Source organism: Pseudonaja textilis, chromosome 3 (assembly GCF_049901715.1).
Source record: "Pseudonaja textilis isolate UNSWEBS1 chromosome 3, rPseTex1.2, whole genome shotgun sequence".
NCBI classification, from domain to species: Eukaryota; Metazoa; Chordata; class Lepidosauria; order Squamata; family Elapidae; genus Pseudonaja; species Pseudonaja textilis.
The window spans coordinates 180,248,738-180,269,867 of NC_141992.1; the positions used below are offsets into that span (position 1 = coordinate 180,248,738).

A 21,130-nucleotide genomic window follows, 5' to 3' on the forward strand; every position below is an offset into this window, starting at 1 on the left:
GAGGATGCAATTATTACTGTGCTTCACATGGCCTTATCCCATTTGGAAACACCGGGAATTATGTAAGAATGTTGTTCGCAGATTTTAGTTCTGCTTTCAATACCATCATACCGCACAGATTAATAGCCAAGCTCAAAGATCTAGATTTTCCAGATTCTATTTGTTTATGGATATTGGATTTTTAACAAATCGTCCACAAAGAGTTAAACTGAATGATTATATTTCTACTGTCAAGACACTTAGCATTGGCACTCGCAGGTTGTGTCCTTAGTCCACTACTGTTCTCCATTTATTCATCAGATTGCACAAATAAACATCCCAACAATAAGATAATAAAATTTGCAGACGATACTACACTTGTAGGACTTATTTCTGGGGATGATGAGTCTGCATATCGGGATGAGGTATTACAGCTATCCCACTGGTGCAAAAATAATAATCTTCTATTTAACATTAAGAAGACCAAGGAGGTTATAGTGGACTACAGGAAAAAAGAGCAGACATTCAGCCACTGTATATAGAGGGAGTTCGTGTGGAACAGGTGGTTGAATGTAAGTATCTCGGGACCATCATTACAAATGACCTGACCTGGAGTGAAAACACCGCTGCTTTAATTAAGAAGGCACAACAACGGTTGTATTTACTAAGGATTCTTAGGAAACAACAACTGGCTGAGAGTCTACTGACTACCTTCTATCGGAGTTCAATTGAGAGTATATTATCCTACTGTCTCTGTGTATGGTTCTCGAGCTGCACAGTGGCAGAGAAAAGGCAATTCAGAGGGTGATTAAGATGGCCCAAAACATCATTGGCTGCTCACTCCCCTCTTTGGAAGAACGGTATAGGAATAGATGTAAGAGGAAGATATTTAATATATTGAATGACTCCTCTCATCCGGGACATCAGCTCTTTGAACTATTACCATCGAGAAGGAGATTCAGGGTATTAAGAACAAGGACGACTAGATTTAAGAACAGTTTTTATCCAAGTGCAGTTTTGAGTTTGAATGCAGGGTCATAAGATTTTGTGGAATTTAATGGCTGAGAGTAATGGGGTATTTACATTTTTTAAATTGATTATTGTATGGTCTGTTGTGTTTAATTTTATTTTTCTTTCAATGGCGTTGTCCAGTTTTACTTGTGGAAGAGCACCTCATTTCATTGCACCCGCTTGCGAGTGTAATGACAAATAAATTCTTATGTCTTATGTCTTATGTCTTATTCTGAGAAGCAGTGGGCAGATGTACCGAAGCAAGAGAAATTAGACACCATTTTGAGGATATTTGGGGCAAGGAAAGTGTCTTTAAATCTCTGTTGTTAGTGGGTATCCCATGGCTTACCATTACTCAAGAGAATGCAGATTTGTTTCCCAAAGGTTTTCTACCAATGATATGGAATTTGAAGATTCACCAAACCTTTTCTTGCTATTTCTTTGAAGAGAAAAAAATGGGCCAAAAATCAGACTCCCAACTGCGTGATAAAACACCCTGCCATGTTTACGTGCATTGGCTATAAGAGGTATGCAGGTTAAACAGTGCGCTTCTGATTACAATTGTGGTCACTGTCTTGGCTTATTTGACATACCGATATTCCAATTAGTGGGAATGTGGTGAAAAGAGATGTCTTATGTTCCGCATACATGTACTTCTGCTCTCTTATATTTCGAAAGCAACTGGCTGGATCTCCTAAAGGATTAAGAAGGATAAGATAGGATTCTGGAAAGGACCCTGGAGGTCTTGTAGTCCAGCTTCCTGCTCAAGAGAGAAGAGAACCTATACCATCTCAAGTGGCTGTCCATGCTCTTCTTAAAAGCCTCCAGTGAAGAAATTTCCCAAGCAAAAATACACCATGTAAGTCCTCAACTTATGACAATGATGGGGACTAAACTTCCATCACTACGTGAGGTGCTTATTCAGTGAGTTGCACTTCATCTTACAACCTTTTATGCCATGGTCATTAAGCCAATCACCATGGCCATTTATTGAATCACATGGTCATTAAGCGAATCCAGCTTTCCCCATTAGGCAGCTGGGAGGATTGCAAATGACAGATGATCCCGAGATGCGGCCACTGTTGTAAATGCTTTGTCATACCCCTATCGGAATCTGACTCCGAGGAGGCGGAAGACGAACGGCTGACAGGGAGTTGGAGAGTGTGGATGAAACTGGGGAAGGGCAAAGTCAGGCTGGGCAGAGCAGAGCAGAGGTAGAACAATGGAGAGGGGTTCAGAGGAAGACCAAGGCCCATCCCCTCTTCACCTAGGGCACGCAGGGAAGAACAGAGAAGAGAGCAATATGGGTTGCTTGGCTTACAAGGGAGAGGGCCTTCACAGGACACACCTGGGGAGTGTGTTTAAAGTGAATGCTACGGTCACCGGGAACAAATGTTGAGTTTATCTAATATTGACTTCTGTTAGCTGCATTCCCTGGCATCCTCCCAACTGGTTTGATTTACTGCTGTGTTACTTCACTTCTGGAACTCCTTATCATGCCCTGCTGAATTTATTGCCTTATCTTGCTTTGTTGGATTCATAGTTTTCTGTTTACAATGTTTTGGACTGGAATATCTGCAGCCAAAGGCTGTTGCAGGTTCCTGGGAGAGTTTTTCTTCAAACCAGGACATTTGGGGCAAAGTTGGAGCTAATAAAGGGATTCCTACTGATTATCTGGCTGGGTTGTCTTTGTGCCATACCCCGGGTCATCACATGCATGCTAGTTACCAAATGCTTGAATTCTGATCATGTGACCATGAAGAAGCTGCAATGATCATAGATCTGAGGACTAGTCACAAGTCACTTTTTTCATTGTCATAATTTTGAAAATGCTTAATGAATGGCCTAAGTTATGGACTATCAGTAAGTGGCTAATCCTCAAAGGCATCTAGAGTTTGCAGCAGTTGTGCACTATACTATTGCCTTTGTTTTTTAACAATTACCAGAGACAACACACACAAATACACACACACAGAGTTCACATGAAATTGAGTATTAGCCACTAATTCAAATACCAGAGGAAACCTCTATCTATGTGGATAATAGCATAAAGTTTTGTATTTATTTATTTAGTCATATTTATTTAGTGTACAGTATATTAGAAGTGGAGACCCTTTGAGGGCTGTATGCAATGAAATTTCATTTTAATAAGACATAAGACATAAGACATAAGACATAAGAATTTATTTTGTCATTACACTCGCAAGCGGGTGCAACGAAATGAGGTGCTCTTCCACAAGTAAAACTGGACAACACCATTGAAAGAAAAATAAAATTAAACACAACAGACCATACAATAATCTCTATACAATTTAAAAATGTAAATACCCCATTACTCTCAGCCATTAAATTCCACAAAATCTTATGACCCTGCATTCAAACTCAAAACTGCACTTGGATAAAAACTGTTCTTAAATCTAGTCGTCCTTGTTCTTAATACCCTGAATCTCCTTCTCGATGGTAATAGTTCAAAGAGCTGATGTCCCGGATGAGAGGAGTCATTCAATATATTAAATATCTTCCTCTTACATCTATTCCTATACCGTTCTTCCAAAGAGGGGAGTGAGCAGCCAATGATGTTTTGGGCCATCTTAATCACCCTCTGAATTGCCTTTTTCTCTGCCACTGTGCAGCTCGAGAACCATACACAGAGACAGTAGGATAATATACTCTCAATTGAACTCCGATAGAAAGGTAGTCAGTAGACTCTCAGCCAGTTGTTGTTTCCTAAGAATCCTTAGTAAATACAACCGTTGTTGTGCCTTCTTAATTAAAGCAGCGGTGTTTGCACTCCAGGTCAGGTCATTTGTAATGATGGTCCCGAGATACTTACATTCAACCACCTGTTCCACACGAACTCCCTCTATATACAGTGGCTGAATGTCTGCTCTTTTTTTCCTATAGTCCACTATAACCTCCTTGGTCTTCTTAATGTTAAATAGAAGATTATTATTTTTGCACCATTGGGATAGCTATAATACCTCATCCCGATATGCAGACTCATCATCCCCAGAAATAAGTCCTACAAGTGTAGTATCGTCTGCAAATTTTATTATCTTATTGTTGGGATGTTTATTTGTGCAATCTGATGAATAAATGGAGAACAGTAGTGGACTAAGGACACAACCTTGCGGAGTGTCAATGCTAAGTGTCTTGACAGTAGAAATATAATCATTCAGTTTAACTCTTTGTGGACGATTTGTTAAAAAATCCAATATCCATAAACAAATAGAATCTGGAAAATCTAGATCTTTGAGCTTGGCTATTAATCTGTGCGGTATGATGGTATTGAAAGCAGAACTAAAATCTGCGAACAACATTCTTACATAATTCCCCGGTGTTTCCAAATGGGATAAGGCCATGTGAAGCACAGTAATAATTGCATCCTCGGTTGATCTATTTTCTTTGTAAGCAAACTGAAGCCCATCAAAGGAATCAGGAAGGCAGGAGATAATATAATTTCGAACTAGCTTCTCAAAGCACTTCATTAAGATAGAAGTTAGTGCCACCGGCCTATAGTCGCTAGGACCATTTGTGGGCAACTTTTTAGGCAGTGGAACGATGGTGGAAGCCTTGAGACACACAGGAACCACACTTTGTGTCAAGGATAGATTAAAAATTTCAGTCCACACCCCAGCTAGCTGATCAGCACAATCTTTTACCACACGACCAGGAATTGAGTCGGGCCCAGCTGACTTTCTGGAATTAACCGCCTTCATTGTCTGCCTCACATCCTGCTCATTCACAATGAAGGGGAGGCTCTGCTGAGTAAATGATGGCAAAGGGACAGTTTCAGTTTGATGGATCTCAAATCGAGCAAAAAAATTGTTCAACTCCTCAACCACCACCGCACTAACATCCAAAGAGACCTTTTTGCTTTATAGTTCGTTAGTTGTTGAACCCCTGCCAAACCTGCCTCATGTTATTACTGAGAAAGCAGTCTTCAATTCTCCTCTTATATTCGGCCTTAGCTTGCTTAATACCTCTCTTCAAGTTTGTTCTTGCAGCACTATAATCTAGATCATTCCCAGACTTAAAAGCCTTATTTCTTGCAGTACAACAAGCGTCTAACCTTCCCGGTCATCCAAGGTTTTTCATTAGGATACACCCGGATTCGTTTATCCACCGTGACAGTATCAATACAGTGTGCCATATACCCTAGCACTGCAGCCGTGTGTTCGTTGAGATCAGGATGATCAAAAACTTCCCAGTTTGTGCATTCAAGCAGTCCTTTAGCTGCTCCATTGCTCCCTCTGGCCAGCTTTTCACCGTCTTGACTACCGACCCCGCCTGTTTTCTCAGAGGAATATACTCCGGGGCTAAAAGCAGGGACAAGTGATCTGACTGGCCCAGATGTGGTAGTTGTAATACCCTGTATCCATTTACAATATTCGTGTAGACCTTATCCAAGGTGTTCGATCCCTAGTTGCACACCTTATATGTTGATAGAATTTAGGAGGACCACACGAAGATCTACATGATTAAAATCTCCTGCAATAATGAATACAGCATCTGGAAATTTGCTTTGCAAGTTGCCAATTTCATCACCCAGGTAGTCCAGAGCCAAATCTGCATTTGCGTCTGGCGGAATGAAAACAGCAAGAATAATAACAATGCTGAATTCCCGTGGAAGGTAGAAGGGTCTGCATCTAACAGACAGATATTCCAGCTCCAAAGAGCAGTGACGTGTTATAACCTCTGAGTTTTTACACCAAGTCTTTTTAACAAACATACACACTCCACCTCCTCTACACTTCCCCACATTTCTGTCTCTGTCCAGACGATGTAATAAAAAACCGTCCATCTCAATAACAATGTCTGGAATAGTGGGGTCCAACCAGGTTTTGGTGATTAGCAACACACAACAGCTTTTCACGAACTTACTTGAAGAGACCTGTAGCCTTAAATCATCCATCTTATTTACCACGGATCTAGCATTAGTCAGAAAGAGGCTTGGGAGCGGTAGCCGCTTCGTTTGTTTTTGCAGCCTATACAAAACACCAGCCCTGCAGCCTCTTTTCTTGCCCCTTTCTCTTCGTCTTCTTTTCCTTTTCACTGGAGCCACAATCCACAGAGAGCCAGGGAGCCTTGCAATCTCTGACGGTATGTTATGTTTCCAAACAAACTTAGCTGTTATCTCTTGTTTACACTGCATATGTGTAATATGTGCCGATTAGTGTACATATATATGTATATTAGTGTACATATATATGTATATATATATATGTACATATATATATATATATTATACACTAATATGTGCCGATTAGTGGACATTCAAAGTGACAATAAAGTTATTCTAAGTCTCTTCTAAAATATCTTGTATTGTGCTATAGGTAGCTACCACAAACACACCACTTCAGTTTCAGCATGCTTTATTTACATGTGATTCAAAGGGTTTTTGAAAAGATTATTAAACAAGAGGAAAAATAAGTTAATACATCACACATTTAAAATATTCCTTCATAGATTAACATTACACTTCCAGTAAGACTTCATTTAGGACTTCAGACAAATCTCAGTAAAATATATTCACAGCCATATTTATAAACAAAATAACACAATTCAAGATTCCCACCCATCTACATGAATACACTAAGTTGGGGGGGCAGATTTGGTTATGATCCCTGGGTACACAAGATGAATGGAATGCGAGCGTGACTGCATCACAATTGTGCCATTAAGAAGCGTAGACAACACATGCTGGGACTATATATGCTGCCTTTGAAAGAATGAACCTGACCCTCACATCAGAAAATATTTGGTATCACAATCCATACATCTGACCACGGGATGGAAAGTGCTGATCATGCGCTATAAATGCACTTGTGTATACACTTAATGGAAACATGTCTCCATGCCATCAATAGTTTGCCTTCAATTTCAAACAACAAACATGTTCTCAATTAAATATAGTGCAAATCAAAATTAGGAGCAAAACAGGCAGATTCACCATGATGCACACCACTTTTTTTTGTTTAATGGCCTCACTATATATCCACCAGAATACAATCTCTTGGCACACCATTCAAGACAGTGACATCTAACGTTGAAGAATAACTGGTTCATGACGAAGAGAATTTAAGGCCAGCAGGCAGCAGCCACGAAACAATGCTCCAAAAGTGAAGATTGGAATTGTTCCTCCCCTCCTAGTACTAAACATCCACATGATTGTCGGCACAATGGGGGCACCAATGGCCAACAGATCTATGAGGAAGTTGCTGCTCCAATACCTTTTGACAATGTTCCCCTCGGACAACTTTGTCATATTTCCAAGGGTTGTGGTGTGATAGTCTATGAAATCAAGTTCCTTCATGACTCGGTTTTTGTAATATCGAGAATCCATGGCCCTGGGCATGGGTTCCAATGGAGATAAGAGGATAGCAGAATTTGGATCTGTTGGTGTCAAATCCACAAGCAAGTCTGAGATATTTTCAGGGCAAGATACACTGGATTCCACCAAAACTGGAGATGGGTTGATTGGACAAACATCTTGTGTCTTGAATATGTTCTCAATCAGCTGCTCCACGCCTGACCTGTACAGCAATACATCAGCCTGAACAGCTTGTTCCATGGCTTCACTATAATTATCATCTTCTACTTGGGAGTTGCTTACGCCTTGCACAAGATCCAGGTGATTGAATGTAGAAGATGTAAAAAGAGTCGGGTGACCAAATTCAGGAGTGGTAGCAAACATGGTTTCTTCAAAGATGTCATTCCCATTCACAATATCATCACTGAGCAGTACACCACTATCTGCCTCCACTGAATGGTTCTCTGTGAACATGCTGTCTTCTGTCTTGGAATAAGTTGTACTCATGCTGAAAGACTTGTCAGGTGACAAGTCACATTCATATTCTAAGCTCTGATCCTCACGAGAAGAGCCGCTTTGGGCCAATTCCATGCTCTGAAGCAAAGACTCCAATTTCTTGTTCTGGATGTTGATGTCCACAAAATACTTCTGAATCCCTTTGTCTTTCTCAGCCAAGCTATTTTTCATCGTTTCAATGACCTGCTTGAGTTGCTTTATCTCCTTCCGAGCTTCTTTCAAGGCAAGCTGGGCCTCCACACGATGACATTCTTCTTCAATCCAGTCATCCCGCATGCGTGCCAGTTGTGATTTAAGTTCCTTGATTTCGCTTTCTCTAAGGAGGGGGAAAACAAAAAACAAGTTATGCACTTTTGAGATTCCAACTCTGAGGATTAAAAACTGGTGATTAATAAGGAAGACTGTGTACAACAGTGGAGAGGTATTTCTTTTGTCTTGTTTGGGGACAGATTAATATAGATCACATGGCAAGTGTTTTTCATAGTCTAATAGGAACTTTTTCCTAAGTTGCTGGTTGCCCCAGCTATAAAGTAGGCAACCATATGTACATATATTTTTCTTCCCAATTGTTTTCTTGTAACCCCTTTTCCTGTGGTTAAATTTCACTTGACAAAACTACCTATTTCACTGCAGTTGTGTGGTTATGCTGCAGTTTTGATAATTCCATTATTTTGCAAAGGGGTGACTTGTATTGGGAAACAGTAACCGGAGGTGATACGATGCATACGAGTTTCAGTTCTATAAATTTATCTCAAATGTAAGTCTGTCTAAATCTATAAGAACAGGTGAATAGGCAATCAGGTGTCCTTCAGATATTCTGGACAACTATTTCATTTTAGAAATTTAAAGTAAGAGGGTGCAGGATTGCTTACTCCTGGTTTACAGCTCTGGATCAACCAAAGGTCTTCAGTCTTTCCCAAAATTTATCTAGAGGTGGTACAAATTCAGAGCCTTTTCAGTAAAATACATGTATCTATTTATCTATCTCATGTTGATTTTCCCTTCCAAAATTGCCTGTCTCTCAATCTAGTTACTTAAGCTTCCAAAATATTGTTTAGAAAATCTGTAATTTAGGTTTATAGTTGACATCTGTCTAGATAATGTAAAATACCCTAATCACAAACCCCCAAACAAGCTTTGCCTTCTAGCCTTTGTTTCTAGCCAGAACTTTCACCTTTCTTGAAGTCTGCTCTCTGATTCCTTCAGTTTTGTTTTCAGGTGCCTCACTGTAACTTCCTTTTGTTGGAGAGGGGTCAGGTACTGTTCTGGACTGGGTGGCTTAATCCCATGGTTCTCACCGCAAGAATTGTATCGTGCTGGCCGCCTGCAGTAGGGAAAAGGTTGTTATGCTTGCAGAACTGTGTTGTATTCTGCATAGATGACTTTAATTGCATTCCTATATGCTGATGTTTCACAATTTTAATTATTTTAAGATGTGTGGACTTCAGTTCCCAGAATTCTGCAGCCAGGAATTCTGGGAATTAAAGTCCAAAAATCTTAAAATTGCTAAAATTGAGAAACAGGGCTATATGCATTTACCTCAGAATAAGCACCATTTTTTAGAAAAATGAAGATCTCTTTCTCTCGCCCTCTCTCTCTCTCACACACACAACAAGAGGGAGGGGGAGAAGTAGGGAGGGAGAAATAAAAGAAAGAAAGGAAAGAAAAGAAAGATTTAATGCCAGATTGGGTTGAAACAATTCTTGAAAGCTGGATATCTGGATTGATCTTTGGGAGATAGCAGGTCAATTTTAAACACTTTCCAGTGAGGAATTGGCTTCAACAGAAAAGGCAAGTTTTCTCTTGTTGTTGTTGTTGTTGTCATCGTCGTTGTTATTGTTGTTGTTTTTAGAAAAAACACAACAAAGTCTTGCCTTAAGCACACCAAAATTACATTATTCAAATCCTAAATGTCCTACTAGTTCAACAAGCCAAAAGTTAATCATAGCTACAGCTTACTCACTTTATTCCTTGTAATTGATTAAGAATCCAAGGACTAATCACACTGAAGGCAGAAGCTACACATTTGCTCCTGGTAAAAACTTCAGAACAAGCAACCAACCGAACAGGTCAAGTAGGGGCAGAGATAATAGAACTTAAGAGCGGCTCCACACAAAGGAGGTTTTTTTTTTCTGAAGCAGATGCAGGCCAAGGAATAAAATAGTTAACACAGACATTAAGTTAGGAATGTGACCTTTTGAAAGATTCCTTCTTCCCAGAGGAGAAGAAAAAATAGAAGAGCTTGTTCAAATGCTCAAAAACAAAGCAACTCAAAGATCAAGAGATTTCATGTGCTTGAAATAATATGCCCTGGAGAAATTCCAATGGCAGCTAGAGATGAAAGAGTTTAAAGATTTGGGAAGTGGTAGGATACAAGGAGATAAATATTATGGAGAAGTTCACTTGCCTAAAAGTCGGGCTGTTATCATTTCCCTTATATGAACTGGAATTGCTGCTACTGGCTGAAGAGGCACCATAATTCTGATGGGGACTGACAGGACTCAATTGATTTTTGCACAGCATCGACAAGAAGTCCTTCTCACGAGCTGTGGTTGGAGGGCTGGACCCAGACTTACAAGGCAAGGAACCATGATTGCGTCCATGAGGCCCCCGGCTGAAGGAGACAACAATGTCAACAATGGGTTATATCATATTTATAAAAGCCATAAAGTTGTGACAGTTTTTACTGATTACCTTTGACAATAATTACCAAGATCTCTTTGGGTCAATTTTATCATGTGTTGGAAGTTAAAACCCATCATAGGAAAATGAAATATTTTAGGATATACTAAAAAGGCAGAATATTTCCCCTAAAAAGAAAAGTAGAAAGTCAGAGGCAGAAACTCAGCCCCCCAGGGGGCTGAGTTTCATTACTGACAGGTCATTACTCTGGCCTGGGCCAGTCTATTTTACATAACAGAGATCTACTCCAGGTAGAGCCATAATAGGAATTGCCCAAAGCCCTTTTTTATTTAATAATTGCTTTAAATGACAGTGTTATTTAAATATCCAATATTTATAAACAATATCCAAGGTCTATTCAGGCACCATGCCAAACTGTAACCATACTTTCACTGGGTTTTTTTTTCTATTGACTGCAAATCTAATTTTTGAAGGCATGACATCTTGATTTCTTAAAAGTACCATTTAAAAAAATGTTTGATTTCGAAGCATATTTCATAACAACAGCAAGCCTTTGGCATAATAATCAACCATGCTAACTTTGCTTTGATGACTGGTTGGAGAATCTATTCACTGGAAAATTATAGATGAATAAATATATTTATAAATATTTATAACTTATTATGATAGATTTTTAATGTGAACACTGAACAAATTACACATGCTAATTAATCTCTCTCTCTCTCTCTCCCTCTCCCCGTGTGTGTGTGTGTGTGTGTGTGTTTATGCATGCACCCACATCTAATATTAAAACTGTATCTTCTGAAGTAGAAAAATAAGCTGACAAATAATAGGCAGAAAGCCTGGGTGAGAAGTCAGTAGCCAAGAAGCAGAAAGTCTTAATTAGGGATCTCTTTGAATTGGTTTCCTCCACCCATTGCAAGGAACACTTTATATCATCAGATGGTGGCATGGTTGTTTAGCACAGACGCATTTCAAGACAGAGGTTAGTGGCTTTGATCCCATTTGTTTCAAGAAAAGGAGAGGGAAGCAACAAGGGAAGAAGAAGACATAGCATTACCATTGCTCTGAATGAAACTCTGGCCCTCGTGTGGGAAAAGAAAAGCCACACGTACAGTTTTAAACTAGGAAGAAAATAGCGCCTCTGTTCCGCACACATGGCATGGCCAAGATAATTTTGGCAGGCAGAGTTTAGCTCATTGATTCAAAGGCTCCATTAGAAAGGACACAGTATAGGACTTTGGTAGAAAAGTAAAACCATAACCTCTGTTTTCCTTGCTTTGCTTCCTTGGAAAAAGGAGAAAATTTGTAGCCCAGGGCTGACATGAGGGCTCCTTGGTGCTCTCTGAGCTAGCTTGTTTTCTTGCACATTGTTTCATTACCCAAACTAGGTAACAATCATCGGTGCTAGTAAGGAGTGCAGTTTGCTGTCAGTTTATATTCTGGTGACTTGCCTGTCTGTATTGGTGGGGGTGGTCTTAGAGATTCTTTGGTTGGGCTGTTTGCTTTTTTGGCAGTTTCTTAATTGGGATATTATTTACTTGATTATTGGTGTGATGTTAATCTTGGAGTTAATCTATGTTGATCTGGGTGCTGACTGCTGGTGGAGAGCTGCTTGGGTTTTTGTATTACTTTTTGGGCTGGCTGATTATCTCTTTTGCATAGCCTATAGATCAGTGGTGGTATTCAAATAAAGTTGCCACCGGTTCGGTGGGCGTGGCTTGATGGCTGCGCTTTGCGCGCATGCACACACTTTTGCATGCATGTGCACGCCAAACACGCACTTTGTGCAGGTGCAGAGGCATTCTAACTTGCCTCCTGCAAGTCTGCACGAAGGTGGTTGCTGCAGCAGCTGCTGCGCAGTGCTATTCTACGCCGTGCAAAGCAGCTGCGCTTTGAATTCTGGCCATAAAAGTGAGTATGTGAGCCCGGGAGGGCGGCTGGGCCAGCCATAGAGCAGCGAAGAGAACCGGTTCGGTCTCCACTGCTTATCGCCGCTACCGGCTCTCCAGAACTGGGCAGAACCGGTCAAATACCACCACTGCTATAGATGCTGTTAATGCCTATGTGTCTATTGATGGCTTCTAGAAATTCCCTGGCATTTTTGGATTTGGCTTAGTCTAGGATGGTCACATTTTCCCAACTGAAACTATGGTTAAATCTGTCTACATGCTGTGAATTAAAGAATTTTTATCATGTCTTCTGACTGGTGTTTGCGGATGTGTTCTGACAGTGATAGGCAAGCCACTAGAATAGGGTGCCAACGTTCCAAGTAACAACCTCCAAATGAAAAGACTCCAAGACAATCATCTTCACAAAGATCCATGTTATCAGCAATGTCATATTGGCACATCTGAAGAAGACCCAAATCTGAATCTGAGATTCGGGTTTTCCCTAGTCCAAAGGAAATCCAAAATCCAATGCCTGCACCCAATAGTCCATCACATGTTCCAATCATTACTTTGTTCAAACTAGAGACTAGCCCCAGTCACTCCCCTCCAGGTGCAGAGTAACATGTCCTTGACTTTCTGAGAAAGGAATGTTGTTGTGACTAATCTTCCACCACTCCTTGAAATCCCCCTCCCAACTTTCCAGGCACTGAATGTAGCAGCCCAGAAGCTCAAAGAAAAATGGGTTCTAAGCAAACAGGCTTCCCCACTGCAGGCGAGAATCACGTCCTGGAATGAGAAACAAGCAAATGGCTTCTAAGCTGACACAGGGGTGAAAAACTGGTGGCCTGTGGGCCAGATGCATCACGCACAGGCCACGCCCACCCCAGCTCCACAAAGGGAAAACCATGCGTCACATGATGGCACTATGATGTGGTAAGTTTCACACCCATGCACTAGAATATAAACTGACAGCAAACTGCACTCCTTACTAGTACTGCTGATGTTACCTAGTTTGGGTAATGAAACCTCTGCAAGATAACAAGTTAGCTCAGAGACCACCAAGGACTCCTTTTGCTGCCTTGGCTCAACCAATTCATTTGTTGGGATTTGTCATCATGATAAACAGATCCAACTCAAACATCCAGAATTCTTTCTGAGAGAAAGAAGGATTGGAATGGAAGCTGCCACGTTTTTCATGTAATTCAAACCAATTCTCACTGAAAAAGAATTTTTGTTAGAAAGAGGGGAAATAACCACCACAATTTGTACTTGGCCAGAACATACTGAAAATAGTATGAATGTATGAGCATGTGTGTTTAAATGTAAAACAGACCATCAGCAGTTGAAAAAAGTAACTCTTGGCTATAAAACTGAAAAATCCAACAAATGAATGCAATATTAGCATCTTGAAAAATGAAACTTCCCTTGAATTGAGCTTGGAAAGATTCATAAGGTCTTCCTGACAGCATGAACATTGCTTTCATTTGATTTCCTTCAAGATGTTTTCAACTTCTTGTTTAGTCCTTGGATAGGACATAACCAGGAGATTCCAAGGGTGCAAGCTACACTGAGAAGTTGAAAAACACCCTAAAAGAAAGCAAAACAAAATATCTTCCATATAGTTATTAAAAAAAAACTCCTATCAAACGCCAGGGAAATCAGGAGATCCAGGCAGTTCAAATGGGTATCAAGATTTATTGTAAACTTCAGCTCTCTACAAAAATCTGAACTACTAACAATCAAAGCAATTTGGCGATGGATAAGGAGTTCTGTTGTGATTAGCCGGCAGCAGGTGCAGATGGCTGAGGAGAGCGATGACTCTGATGAAGGGCCAGGACCATCAGGGAGTGGACTCCTGCCTTCAGAGATTGTGGGGTTTGGCAGCAGTGACAAGGAGGTTCCCGAAGAGCCTGTGCCAAGTGCCCGTGCACGAAGGAGTACTCGGAGGAAAGAACAAGTACAACAGCACAGGCGACTCGGGAGCAAGGCTGCGAGGTAATGGCCCCTCCCTCAAGAGGATAAAAGCCTGGTTTGGAAAAGCATTGTTTGCAGACAGCAAAGAAGCTCTTAAGCTCAACTGGTGGACATCTTAGTTCATGTTTGGAGAATCTTGTAATTAGTTCTTATCTCTGGGTTTTTGGCAGTCTTGACAAACAACTTGGCAAGGCTCTTTCTTGTTGGAGCTAATTAGTGGAAAGCAGCCTTCAGAACAGAATTTGTTATTAAACCTTAAAAGGTGGGGGTTGCTGCCTTTGTCTGTGTTTGCTCTTTGGGAACCCGGCTGGGTCAGAACAAATTCACGGTGGATTGTACATAGATCTCTTGTGGGACTCATAACTGATGACTCATTTGATCCTTCCCTTGGGCTCAATCTAGTCACCTCCTACAACTCCATTGACCACTACTACCAGGTTCAACCTACTTGATTTTTTTGAGGCCAGTCATGACCAGTTAGATATACAACTTTGCTGGATGAATATTCTATAGGTCTGCATCTTCCAAACCCTGCTTTGCAACACAAAGTAAGAATTCTTTCATTTCTTACTAACATTATCTTGGACTATAGTCCTTTTCATAATACTTAGCTGATGGCGTGGATCATTTTATCCATGAAAGCATTTGCTGTAATGTATTTGTCAACCATTAAGTTAAAAGATCCTAGCAAGTGGAAAATGAGCCTGAAAACCAATCAAAGTAGGCTCTTGCTAGAATTTGGATGGGGACTATCTAGGGTTCCAGGATTGTTGTTGAACTTCTGAGGACTTCCAGAAGTTTTAAACTTGCATTTCCCAACCTTGTGGTGAAATTTTTCACTAACGACACAAACAAGCAAACAAACCTGATACTTTTGGTAGATCTCAATGTTCTGTGGCTCCAATGGAGTCACACCTTTGCACAACTTTGCAGCATGCAACAAGACACCTACTCAAACTGACAACACCAGATGGGATGAAAGTTGTGCTGGCAGGGGTTTAATAACATTAAGAGTGTACAGTGAAGAGAACAAGGCCAACTGCTTCCTTGTTCTCTGCATTGTAACTATTATTCACTTTGTTGGGTTGTAAAAAATAATGTGCAGAACCCATGACATGAACATTTTGCTGAAGTTTTATAAGTTTAAGAGAGTTGTGGGTAATTTTTAATGATCTGAAGCTGCCTTTGATATTTTTTGATAGGTTCTAAAGCTGCAGTTGATGGGACACTGAGAAAAGTGACCCTCTCACATCATAGGAGACATTTTTTAAACCCTACACTGCTTTGGGGAGGAATGGGCTATTTTCTTAATTTTAAGAACAACATTAACCATATTTAAATTTCAACTTTCAGGTGTCCCCTGTTTCAAAGTGGGTAGGAAAATGAATCACTGATCTTTGGAATTGGTACTTAAAGGGCTTCTCAGAACTACAAACATGGATTCCAGGTAATCCTGTCCTCTAACAAAGTCTTAAGATAATAATTTTCATGTAAAAGATTCTTCTTTCTACTGACGGATCAGAGATGCAACTGTGGAATGCATGCATGGATAGAAGGGGCCATTTAAATTATTTTCCTTATTTTTTCATATTTTTTTCATACTTAATGATTGTTGCACATGGTCACATGATCAAGATGCTTGTCGACTGGCATGTATTTATGATGGTTGCAATGTCCCAGAGTCATGTGATCATCTTTTGCAACCTTCTGACAAGCAAAGTCAATGGCGAAACCAGGTTTACTTAACAACCATGTCACTAACTGAACAACTGCAGTGATTCACTGAACAATTGTGGCAAGAAGCATAAAACGGGGCAAAATTCACTTAACAATAGTCTTGCTTAGCAATGGAAGTTTTGGGCTCAGTTGTGGTCATAAGTCAAGGAATACTTGTAAGGTGCACACTTATTATAAATAACCCAGATGAAAGGGCGTAAAATGTTGTGACATACTTGCGGGAAAATGATGATCTTTTGTTTCCGGAACCAGCAGACATGTGGACTTCAGGAGCTGAAATGCTTCCTGTACTACTCGATGAACTAAAATCAGCTTCGCTTCCTGAAAAAGGAAAAGGGAGGAATAAATTTGATGGAAATTTCTCACTCAAAAGATTAACCTATGACATGCAAGCCTCACTATGAATCACCACCATCATCTGCCTGGCTTGAAACTTTCTCATCCTGCAATTTGCAAAACTGGAAGGGCAGATCCCATTTTCAGATACTTTAACATTTCCCGAGGAATAAAGAGCCAAGATAAAAATAGCTCTTCTACAAATTAAACAATTAAGCAAACAAATAAAATAACTGGTTTCTTTTTCATTGTTATGAACCACCCTGAGAATATTTTCGTTGGTAGAGAAGTCTATTGTAATTTAAAAAAAACACATTTTAATTCATTTCTTGAACTTGAAAGCCATTTGTTTGCTTGGGTCCTTTTTGTTTAGTAGGAATAATGGAATCAATTGACATGCTAATGTACCTGGTGCTTTATAATAGCTGTTCCCAAAGAGGCAGTCCCTTAAAAAAAAATCCAAAGTGTTCCTAACCTGAAAAGGACTTCTTTTTAGATATTGAGGAGTTTCCAGCTAGGAGAAAAATCATGCTTGGCAGTAGGTTTTTGACGATTCTTTCTTTCCTTTATGGCCCCCAACTCCATTGGCTATACAGGTTTATTTCTGGAACATTTTCCCAAGGAACTCTGGATCTAAGCCCAAAGTTGCAATCAAACTAAAAAATATATTGTGTTTTCTGCTGTGGTTGATTAAGATTTTCTTTGCCCGGTGTCTTGTATTGTTTTTTTTATCCTATTGCTTTTATGTGTTTCAGCTTTTATGGCCTTTAGCCACCCATTCAATCTGATTAAGATGGGTTGGAGCCATATAAATTCCCATAATAAATAATTAAATATCTACTTGATACAGAGAGGGCATACCGTCTACTTCCAGCCGTCTAAAACTGCACTCCCCAAATTCAGATGTAAACATTAACTTTAAAGTGATACCATTTTTTAAAAGATTTTTTTAAAAAGAAAGCATAGCACAGGCACATCAAATCTCTGTGTTTGCCATAACTTTTTTAAAAAAAACCCAAACAAGTGACAAAGGCACATGTTCTTTCTCTATTGATGTCACTGCATCACTGCCATGGTCTATGGAAAAGGTGAATCTATGCCACATAACCATGACTTCATAGTATAGTGTTTAAAATGTTTCTTTCGAAGACTGCTCTTCTGTATTAAATTAAATGGATTGGAGCCAGTGGCATGTTATTCCGGCTGCAGCTCAATCTCTTCAGTGGACTATCATGAATAAGAAGATTCCTGATAGCAATAGAACATAGAATAATAGGGTTGGATCTCCTTCGACTGAACTTCCTGTAGAGTGTAGACAAAGAACCAGGGAGAATTGATTCATAAAACATAGAACAACAGGGTTAGAAGAGAGCTTGGATGTCTTCTATTCTAACCCCTTGACCATGGTAGGAGACCCTATACTTAATGGCTTTTCAATCTCTTTTTAAAAACCTCCAGCATCCACAACTTCTAGAGGCAAACCATTCCACTGATTAGAACAATTGTTCTAGCTGTCAGGAAATTTCTCTTTAGTTCTAGGTTGGATTTCTCCTTGATAAGTTTCCCTCTATTCTTGTTTTACCTTCTGGTGCTTTGGAGAATAAATTGACCCCCTCTTCTCTAGATAGCCTCTCAAGTTCTGGAAGACTGTTATTATGTGACCCCTACTCCTTTTCTTTGTAGACCAGGCATACCTCATTTCTTCTAACACAATTATTCAACTTATCCATAGTATTATTCGTGGCTCTTTGGAATGAAGAAACCTATCTGCTGTGAGAATGCAATGTGATAAAATATTAATTTTGATTTACTGAATTAACTAACTGGTAGGGATTAACTACTGAGCCAGAAAAGAATAAACCAGAGTTAAAATATTCCAGCAAAGGATACAGACAGAGAGACTTCTATGTGTACAGGATTTATACTGTAATGACTTGGAAAAATATTATAGTGTGATCACATGGGAAAAATGTTCAGTAATGCAAAAGAAGAACAAGAAAAATAAACAAGCAGGCTTGAAACTATGCTCTGAGTCAACCTTTTGGATATTTTAAAATAAACAACGGATTAAGTAAAGTGTTTATAGGTCAGTTTCATATTTATGTTGGCTCAAAGTCTTCCTAGATTGTTAAACAAGAAAATACATCTATTTTCCCCATGAATCACAATGCTTTCAATCTGAACTAGAAAAAGCATGCCCTCTTCTCAGTTTTAATACTCCTCTTGCTTTAATTTCCTAGTAGTTTATGATGCCACCAGAACAGAAATGGGTATTGATTTTTGTCTTTGTAACAATCACACTAAGGCCAAAAAGACCAGGGAACCTTCACCATCAAAATCTCTCATCATTTCTGAGTGATTTCTAGAGGTAACTTGTTCAAACTGCAAAAATGAGACCTTACACAGAAGATAATTTAAACAACTGGCCTCTTTTGCTTACATTTGGGATTGTGTATTTACTCAAGATTTCCAGAATGGGGAGGGGTGGGTGGGAAACTCTTCATAAAAAAAGCCCGTAAGATTCTCTTGTAAAGGGATGTGTAATTTATGTATTCTGTGGAGCATAGTTTTATCCTGGTGTCTCCATGGAGACAGATCACTTAGTAACTCCTCACATCAGAGTAACTGGTAAGCAAACCTAGCCAGTACCATAGCAACCGATTCGACTAAAAACTAGCCTATCAGCAATTGAATATTCTCATGGGTAGCAGTGCATCCCATTATTATGCTCTGCAGGCTAGCTTCATCAAAAGGCTCACATTCCCTTTGACAAAGGTGCTAGAGAAGACAAGGGACAAAGCAAGTCAAAAGAAGCTGACCAATAGGAAAAGGCTGCCTGTTAGGAGCAAATTAAATCTATTTTATTTGTGCTCTGTGCAACTGGTTATTAGTGGCTGCAGCAATGTCCTGAAGCACAAGTAAAACAAAAATTAAAAAAAAACACTATAATGTATATATCAAGCTGTGATGCCTGTTTGGCCCTCTGAAGGTCTTCAGTTCTCTAGATTTAAGGGCATGTCTACTGAAAGGGCGCAAAGAATCCTTGTAATTCTGATATAGAAACCATTATCAATACTGTCCTCTCTTACTAGTCAATCGCCTATTTAGAACAGAGAAGACAATCTAATGAGAAGTACAAAAATAATCCCAACAGCACAAGCCTAAAGACAAATATTTTAGAGCTGAATGTCCAACTGTTTTGGCTTAAAAGCTGCATTTGGCCTTTAAATGTAAAGTTATTTGATTAGATTAAAGTTAAAATACAAGTAAGATTACTGTTCCTTAATCAAGTATTAAATATGTTTTCTCTTTTAGCATTTTAAAAATTCTTATTTGGCAGCACTGTTTGGAAGTCTCTGGAGGAAACACCACAGCTTTAGGGCACTGCAAGAGCTGAAGTTCCTGTAGGCCATGCCTCAAGCAATTTGCATACAAAATGTCTGAATTATTTCCTTACTATAAGATTTTGAACAAAAGGCAAAAGAAGGGGGCAAGAATAGCAACCCACAAAAAGGGAAAAGAAGAAAGGAAGGAGAAAGAACATTGATTTAATGAGATACCATAAACACAGTGGGTCCTTGTTTAAGGACTATTCAAACTTGCAACTACACTGAAAGAGTGATAGTTATGACTAGCCACCAATGTAGCAGTCATCTCAACAACTCATGATCACAAGATCTGAGACTTTCCCTGCCAGCTTCTCACAAGCAAAGTCACTGGGGAAGCTGGCAGGAAATCAGAAGTAGTGAACATGTGAGAAAAATCCCAAAATAAGCAATGGCCAACCCTTCCCTTTTTTGGCACAGGGCTTACAGTATAGTGTTTCTCAACCTTGACAACTTTAAGATATGTGGATTTCAACCCTCAGAATTCCCCAGCCAGCCATGTTGTATTCTGGGGATTGAAGTCCACATGTGGAGAATTCTGGGGGTTGAAGTCCACATATCTTAAAGTTGCTAATTTTGAGAAACACTGGTATAGTATGCCAGCTCTCCTCCCTGCCTGGGCTAGAAAGTCTTCAAGGAGAGGAGAAAAACTGGCATGCTGTGCAGTCTTTGCCAGACGAAGGAAGTGGTTTATGACCCTCTCTGCCAGCTTCTCTGTCGATATTCTGAGGAAAGATTGCAAATGGTGGTCACATGATTTCAGAGGGCTTGGCAACTCATTGTAAGTACAAGAGAATTGTCAAAAGCCCAGATTCCAATCACGTGCCTGTGGGAGCATTAAAATGGCCTTAATTTTGAGCATTGGTCATAAATCCTTTCATTCAGCACCATCATAATTTCTAAAGGTTGTGGAATGAATGGTCCTAAGTTGAGGACTACCTGAAAAACGAATATTGGCAAGAGCCTCTCCAACCTTCACTGAACATACAGTGAACAGTGAAAGAGAACTGTCCATCTCTCTGGATAATGGATTCCATGGTCAAATTATTTTTACTGTCACAAAGTTTTTTCCCAATGTTTCCTGAGAATTTGCCTCCCTGTATCTCAAACACATTACAGCTAGTCTTCGTTTAGTGATGGCTTGTTCGCAGTTACGAACAGTGATGAAAACATAACTTTGCAATCAGTCCTTGCCTTTATAACCTTTCTTGAAGTAAGATCATAAATACAGCAATAGCACTTAGACTTATATATTACTTCATAGTGCCTTACAGCCCTCTCTAAATAATTTATAAAGTCAGCATTGCCCCAGACAATCTGGTCCTCATCTTATTGACCCCAGA

General features: G+C 39.7%; 1 protein-coding gene across 2 annotated transcripts in view; it reads right to left on the reverse strand.

The window, feature by feature from the left end:
• Window positions 1-6,348: 6,348 nt before the first annotated feature.
• Window positions 6,349-21,130, reverse strand: part of SYBU (syntabulin) — a 45,678-nt gene continuing 30,896 nt past the window's right edge. For both annotated transcript variants that reach the window (XM_087931632.1, XM_087931633.1), the window contains 4 exons: window positions 16,281-16,386; window positions 10,227-10,433; window positions 8,994-9,143; window positions 6,349-8,135 (listed from right to left, as the gene is read on the reverse strand). In XM_087931632.1, coding sequence (XP_087787758.1) covers window positions 7,034-8,135; window positions 8,994-9,143; window positions 10,227-10,433; window positions 16,281-16,386 — 1,565 coding nt within the window. In that variant the 3' untranslated portion in view covers window positions 6,349-7,033. The remainder of the gene's footprint in view (window positions 8,136-8,993; window positions 9,144-10,226; window positions 10,434-16,280; window positions 16,387-21,130) is intronic.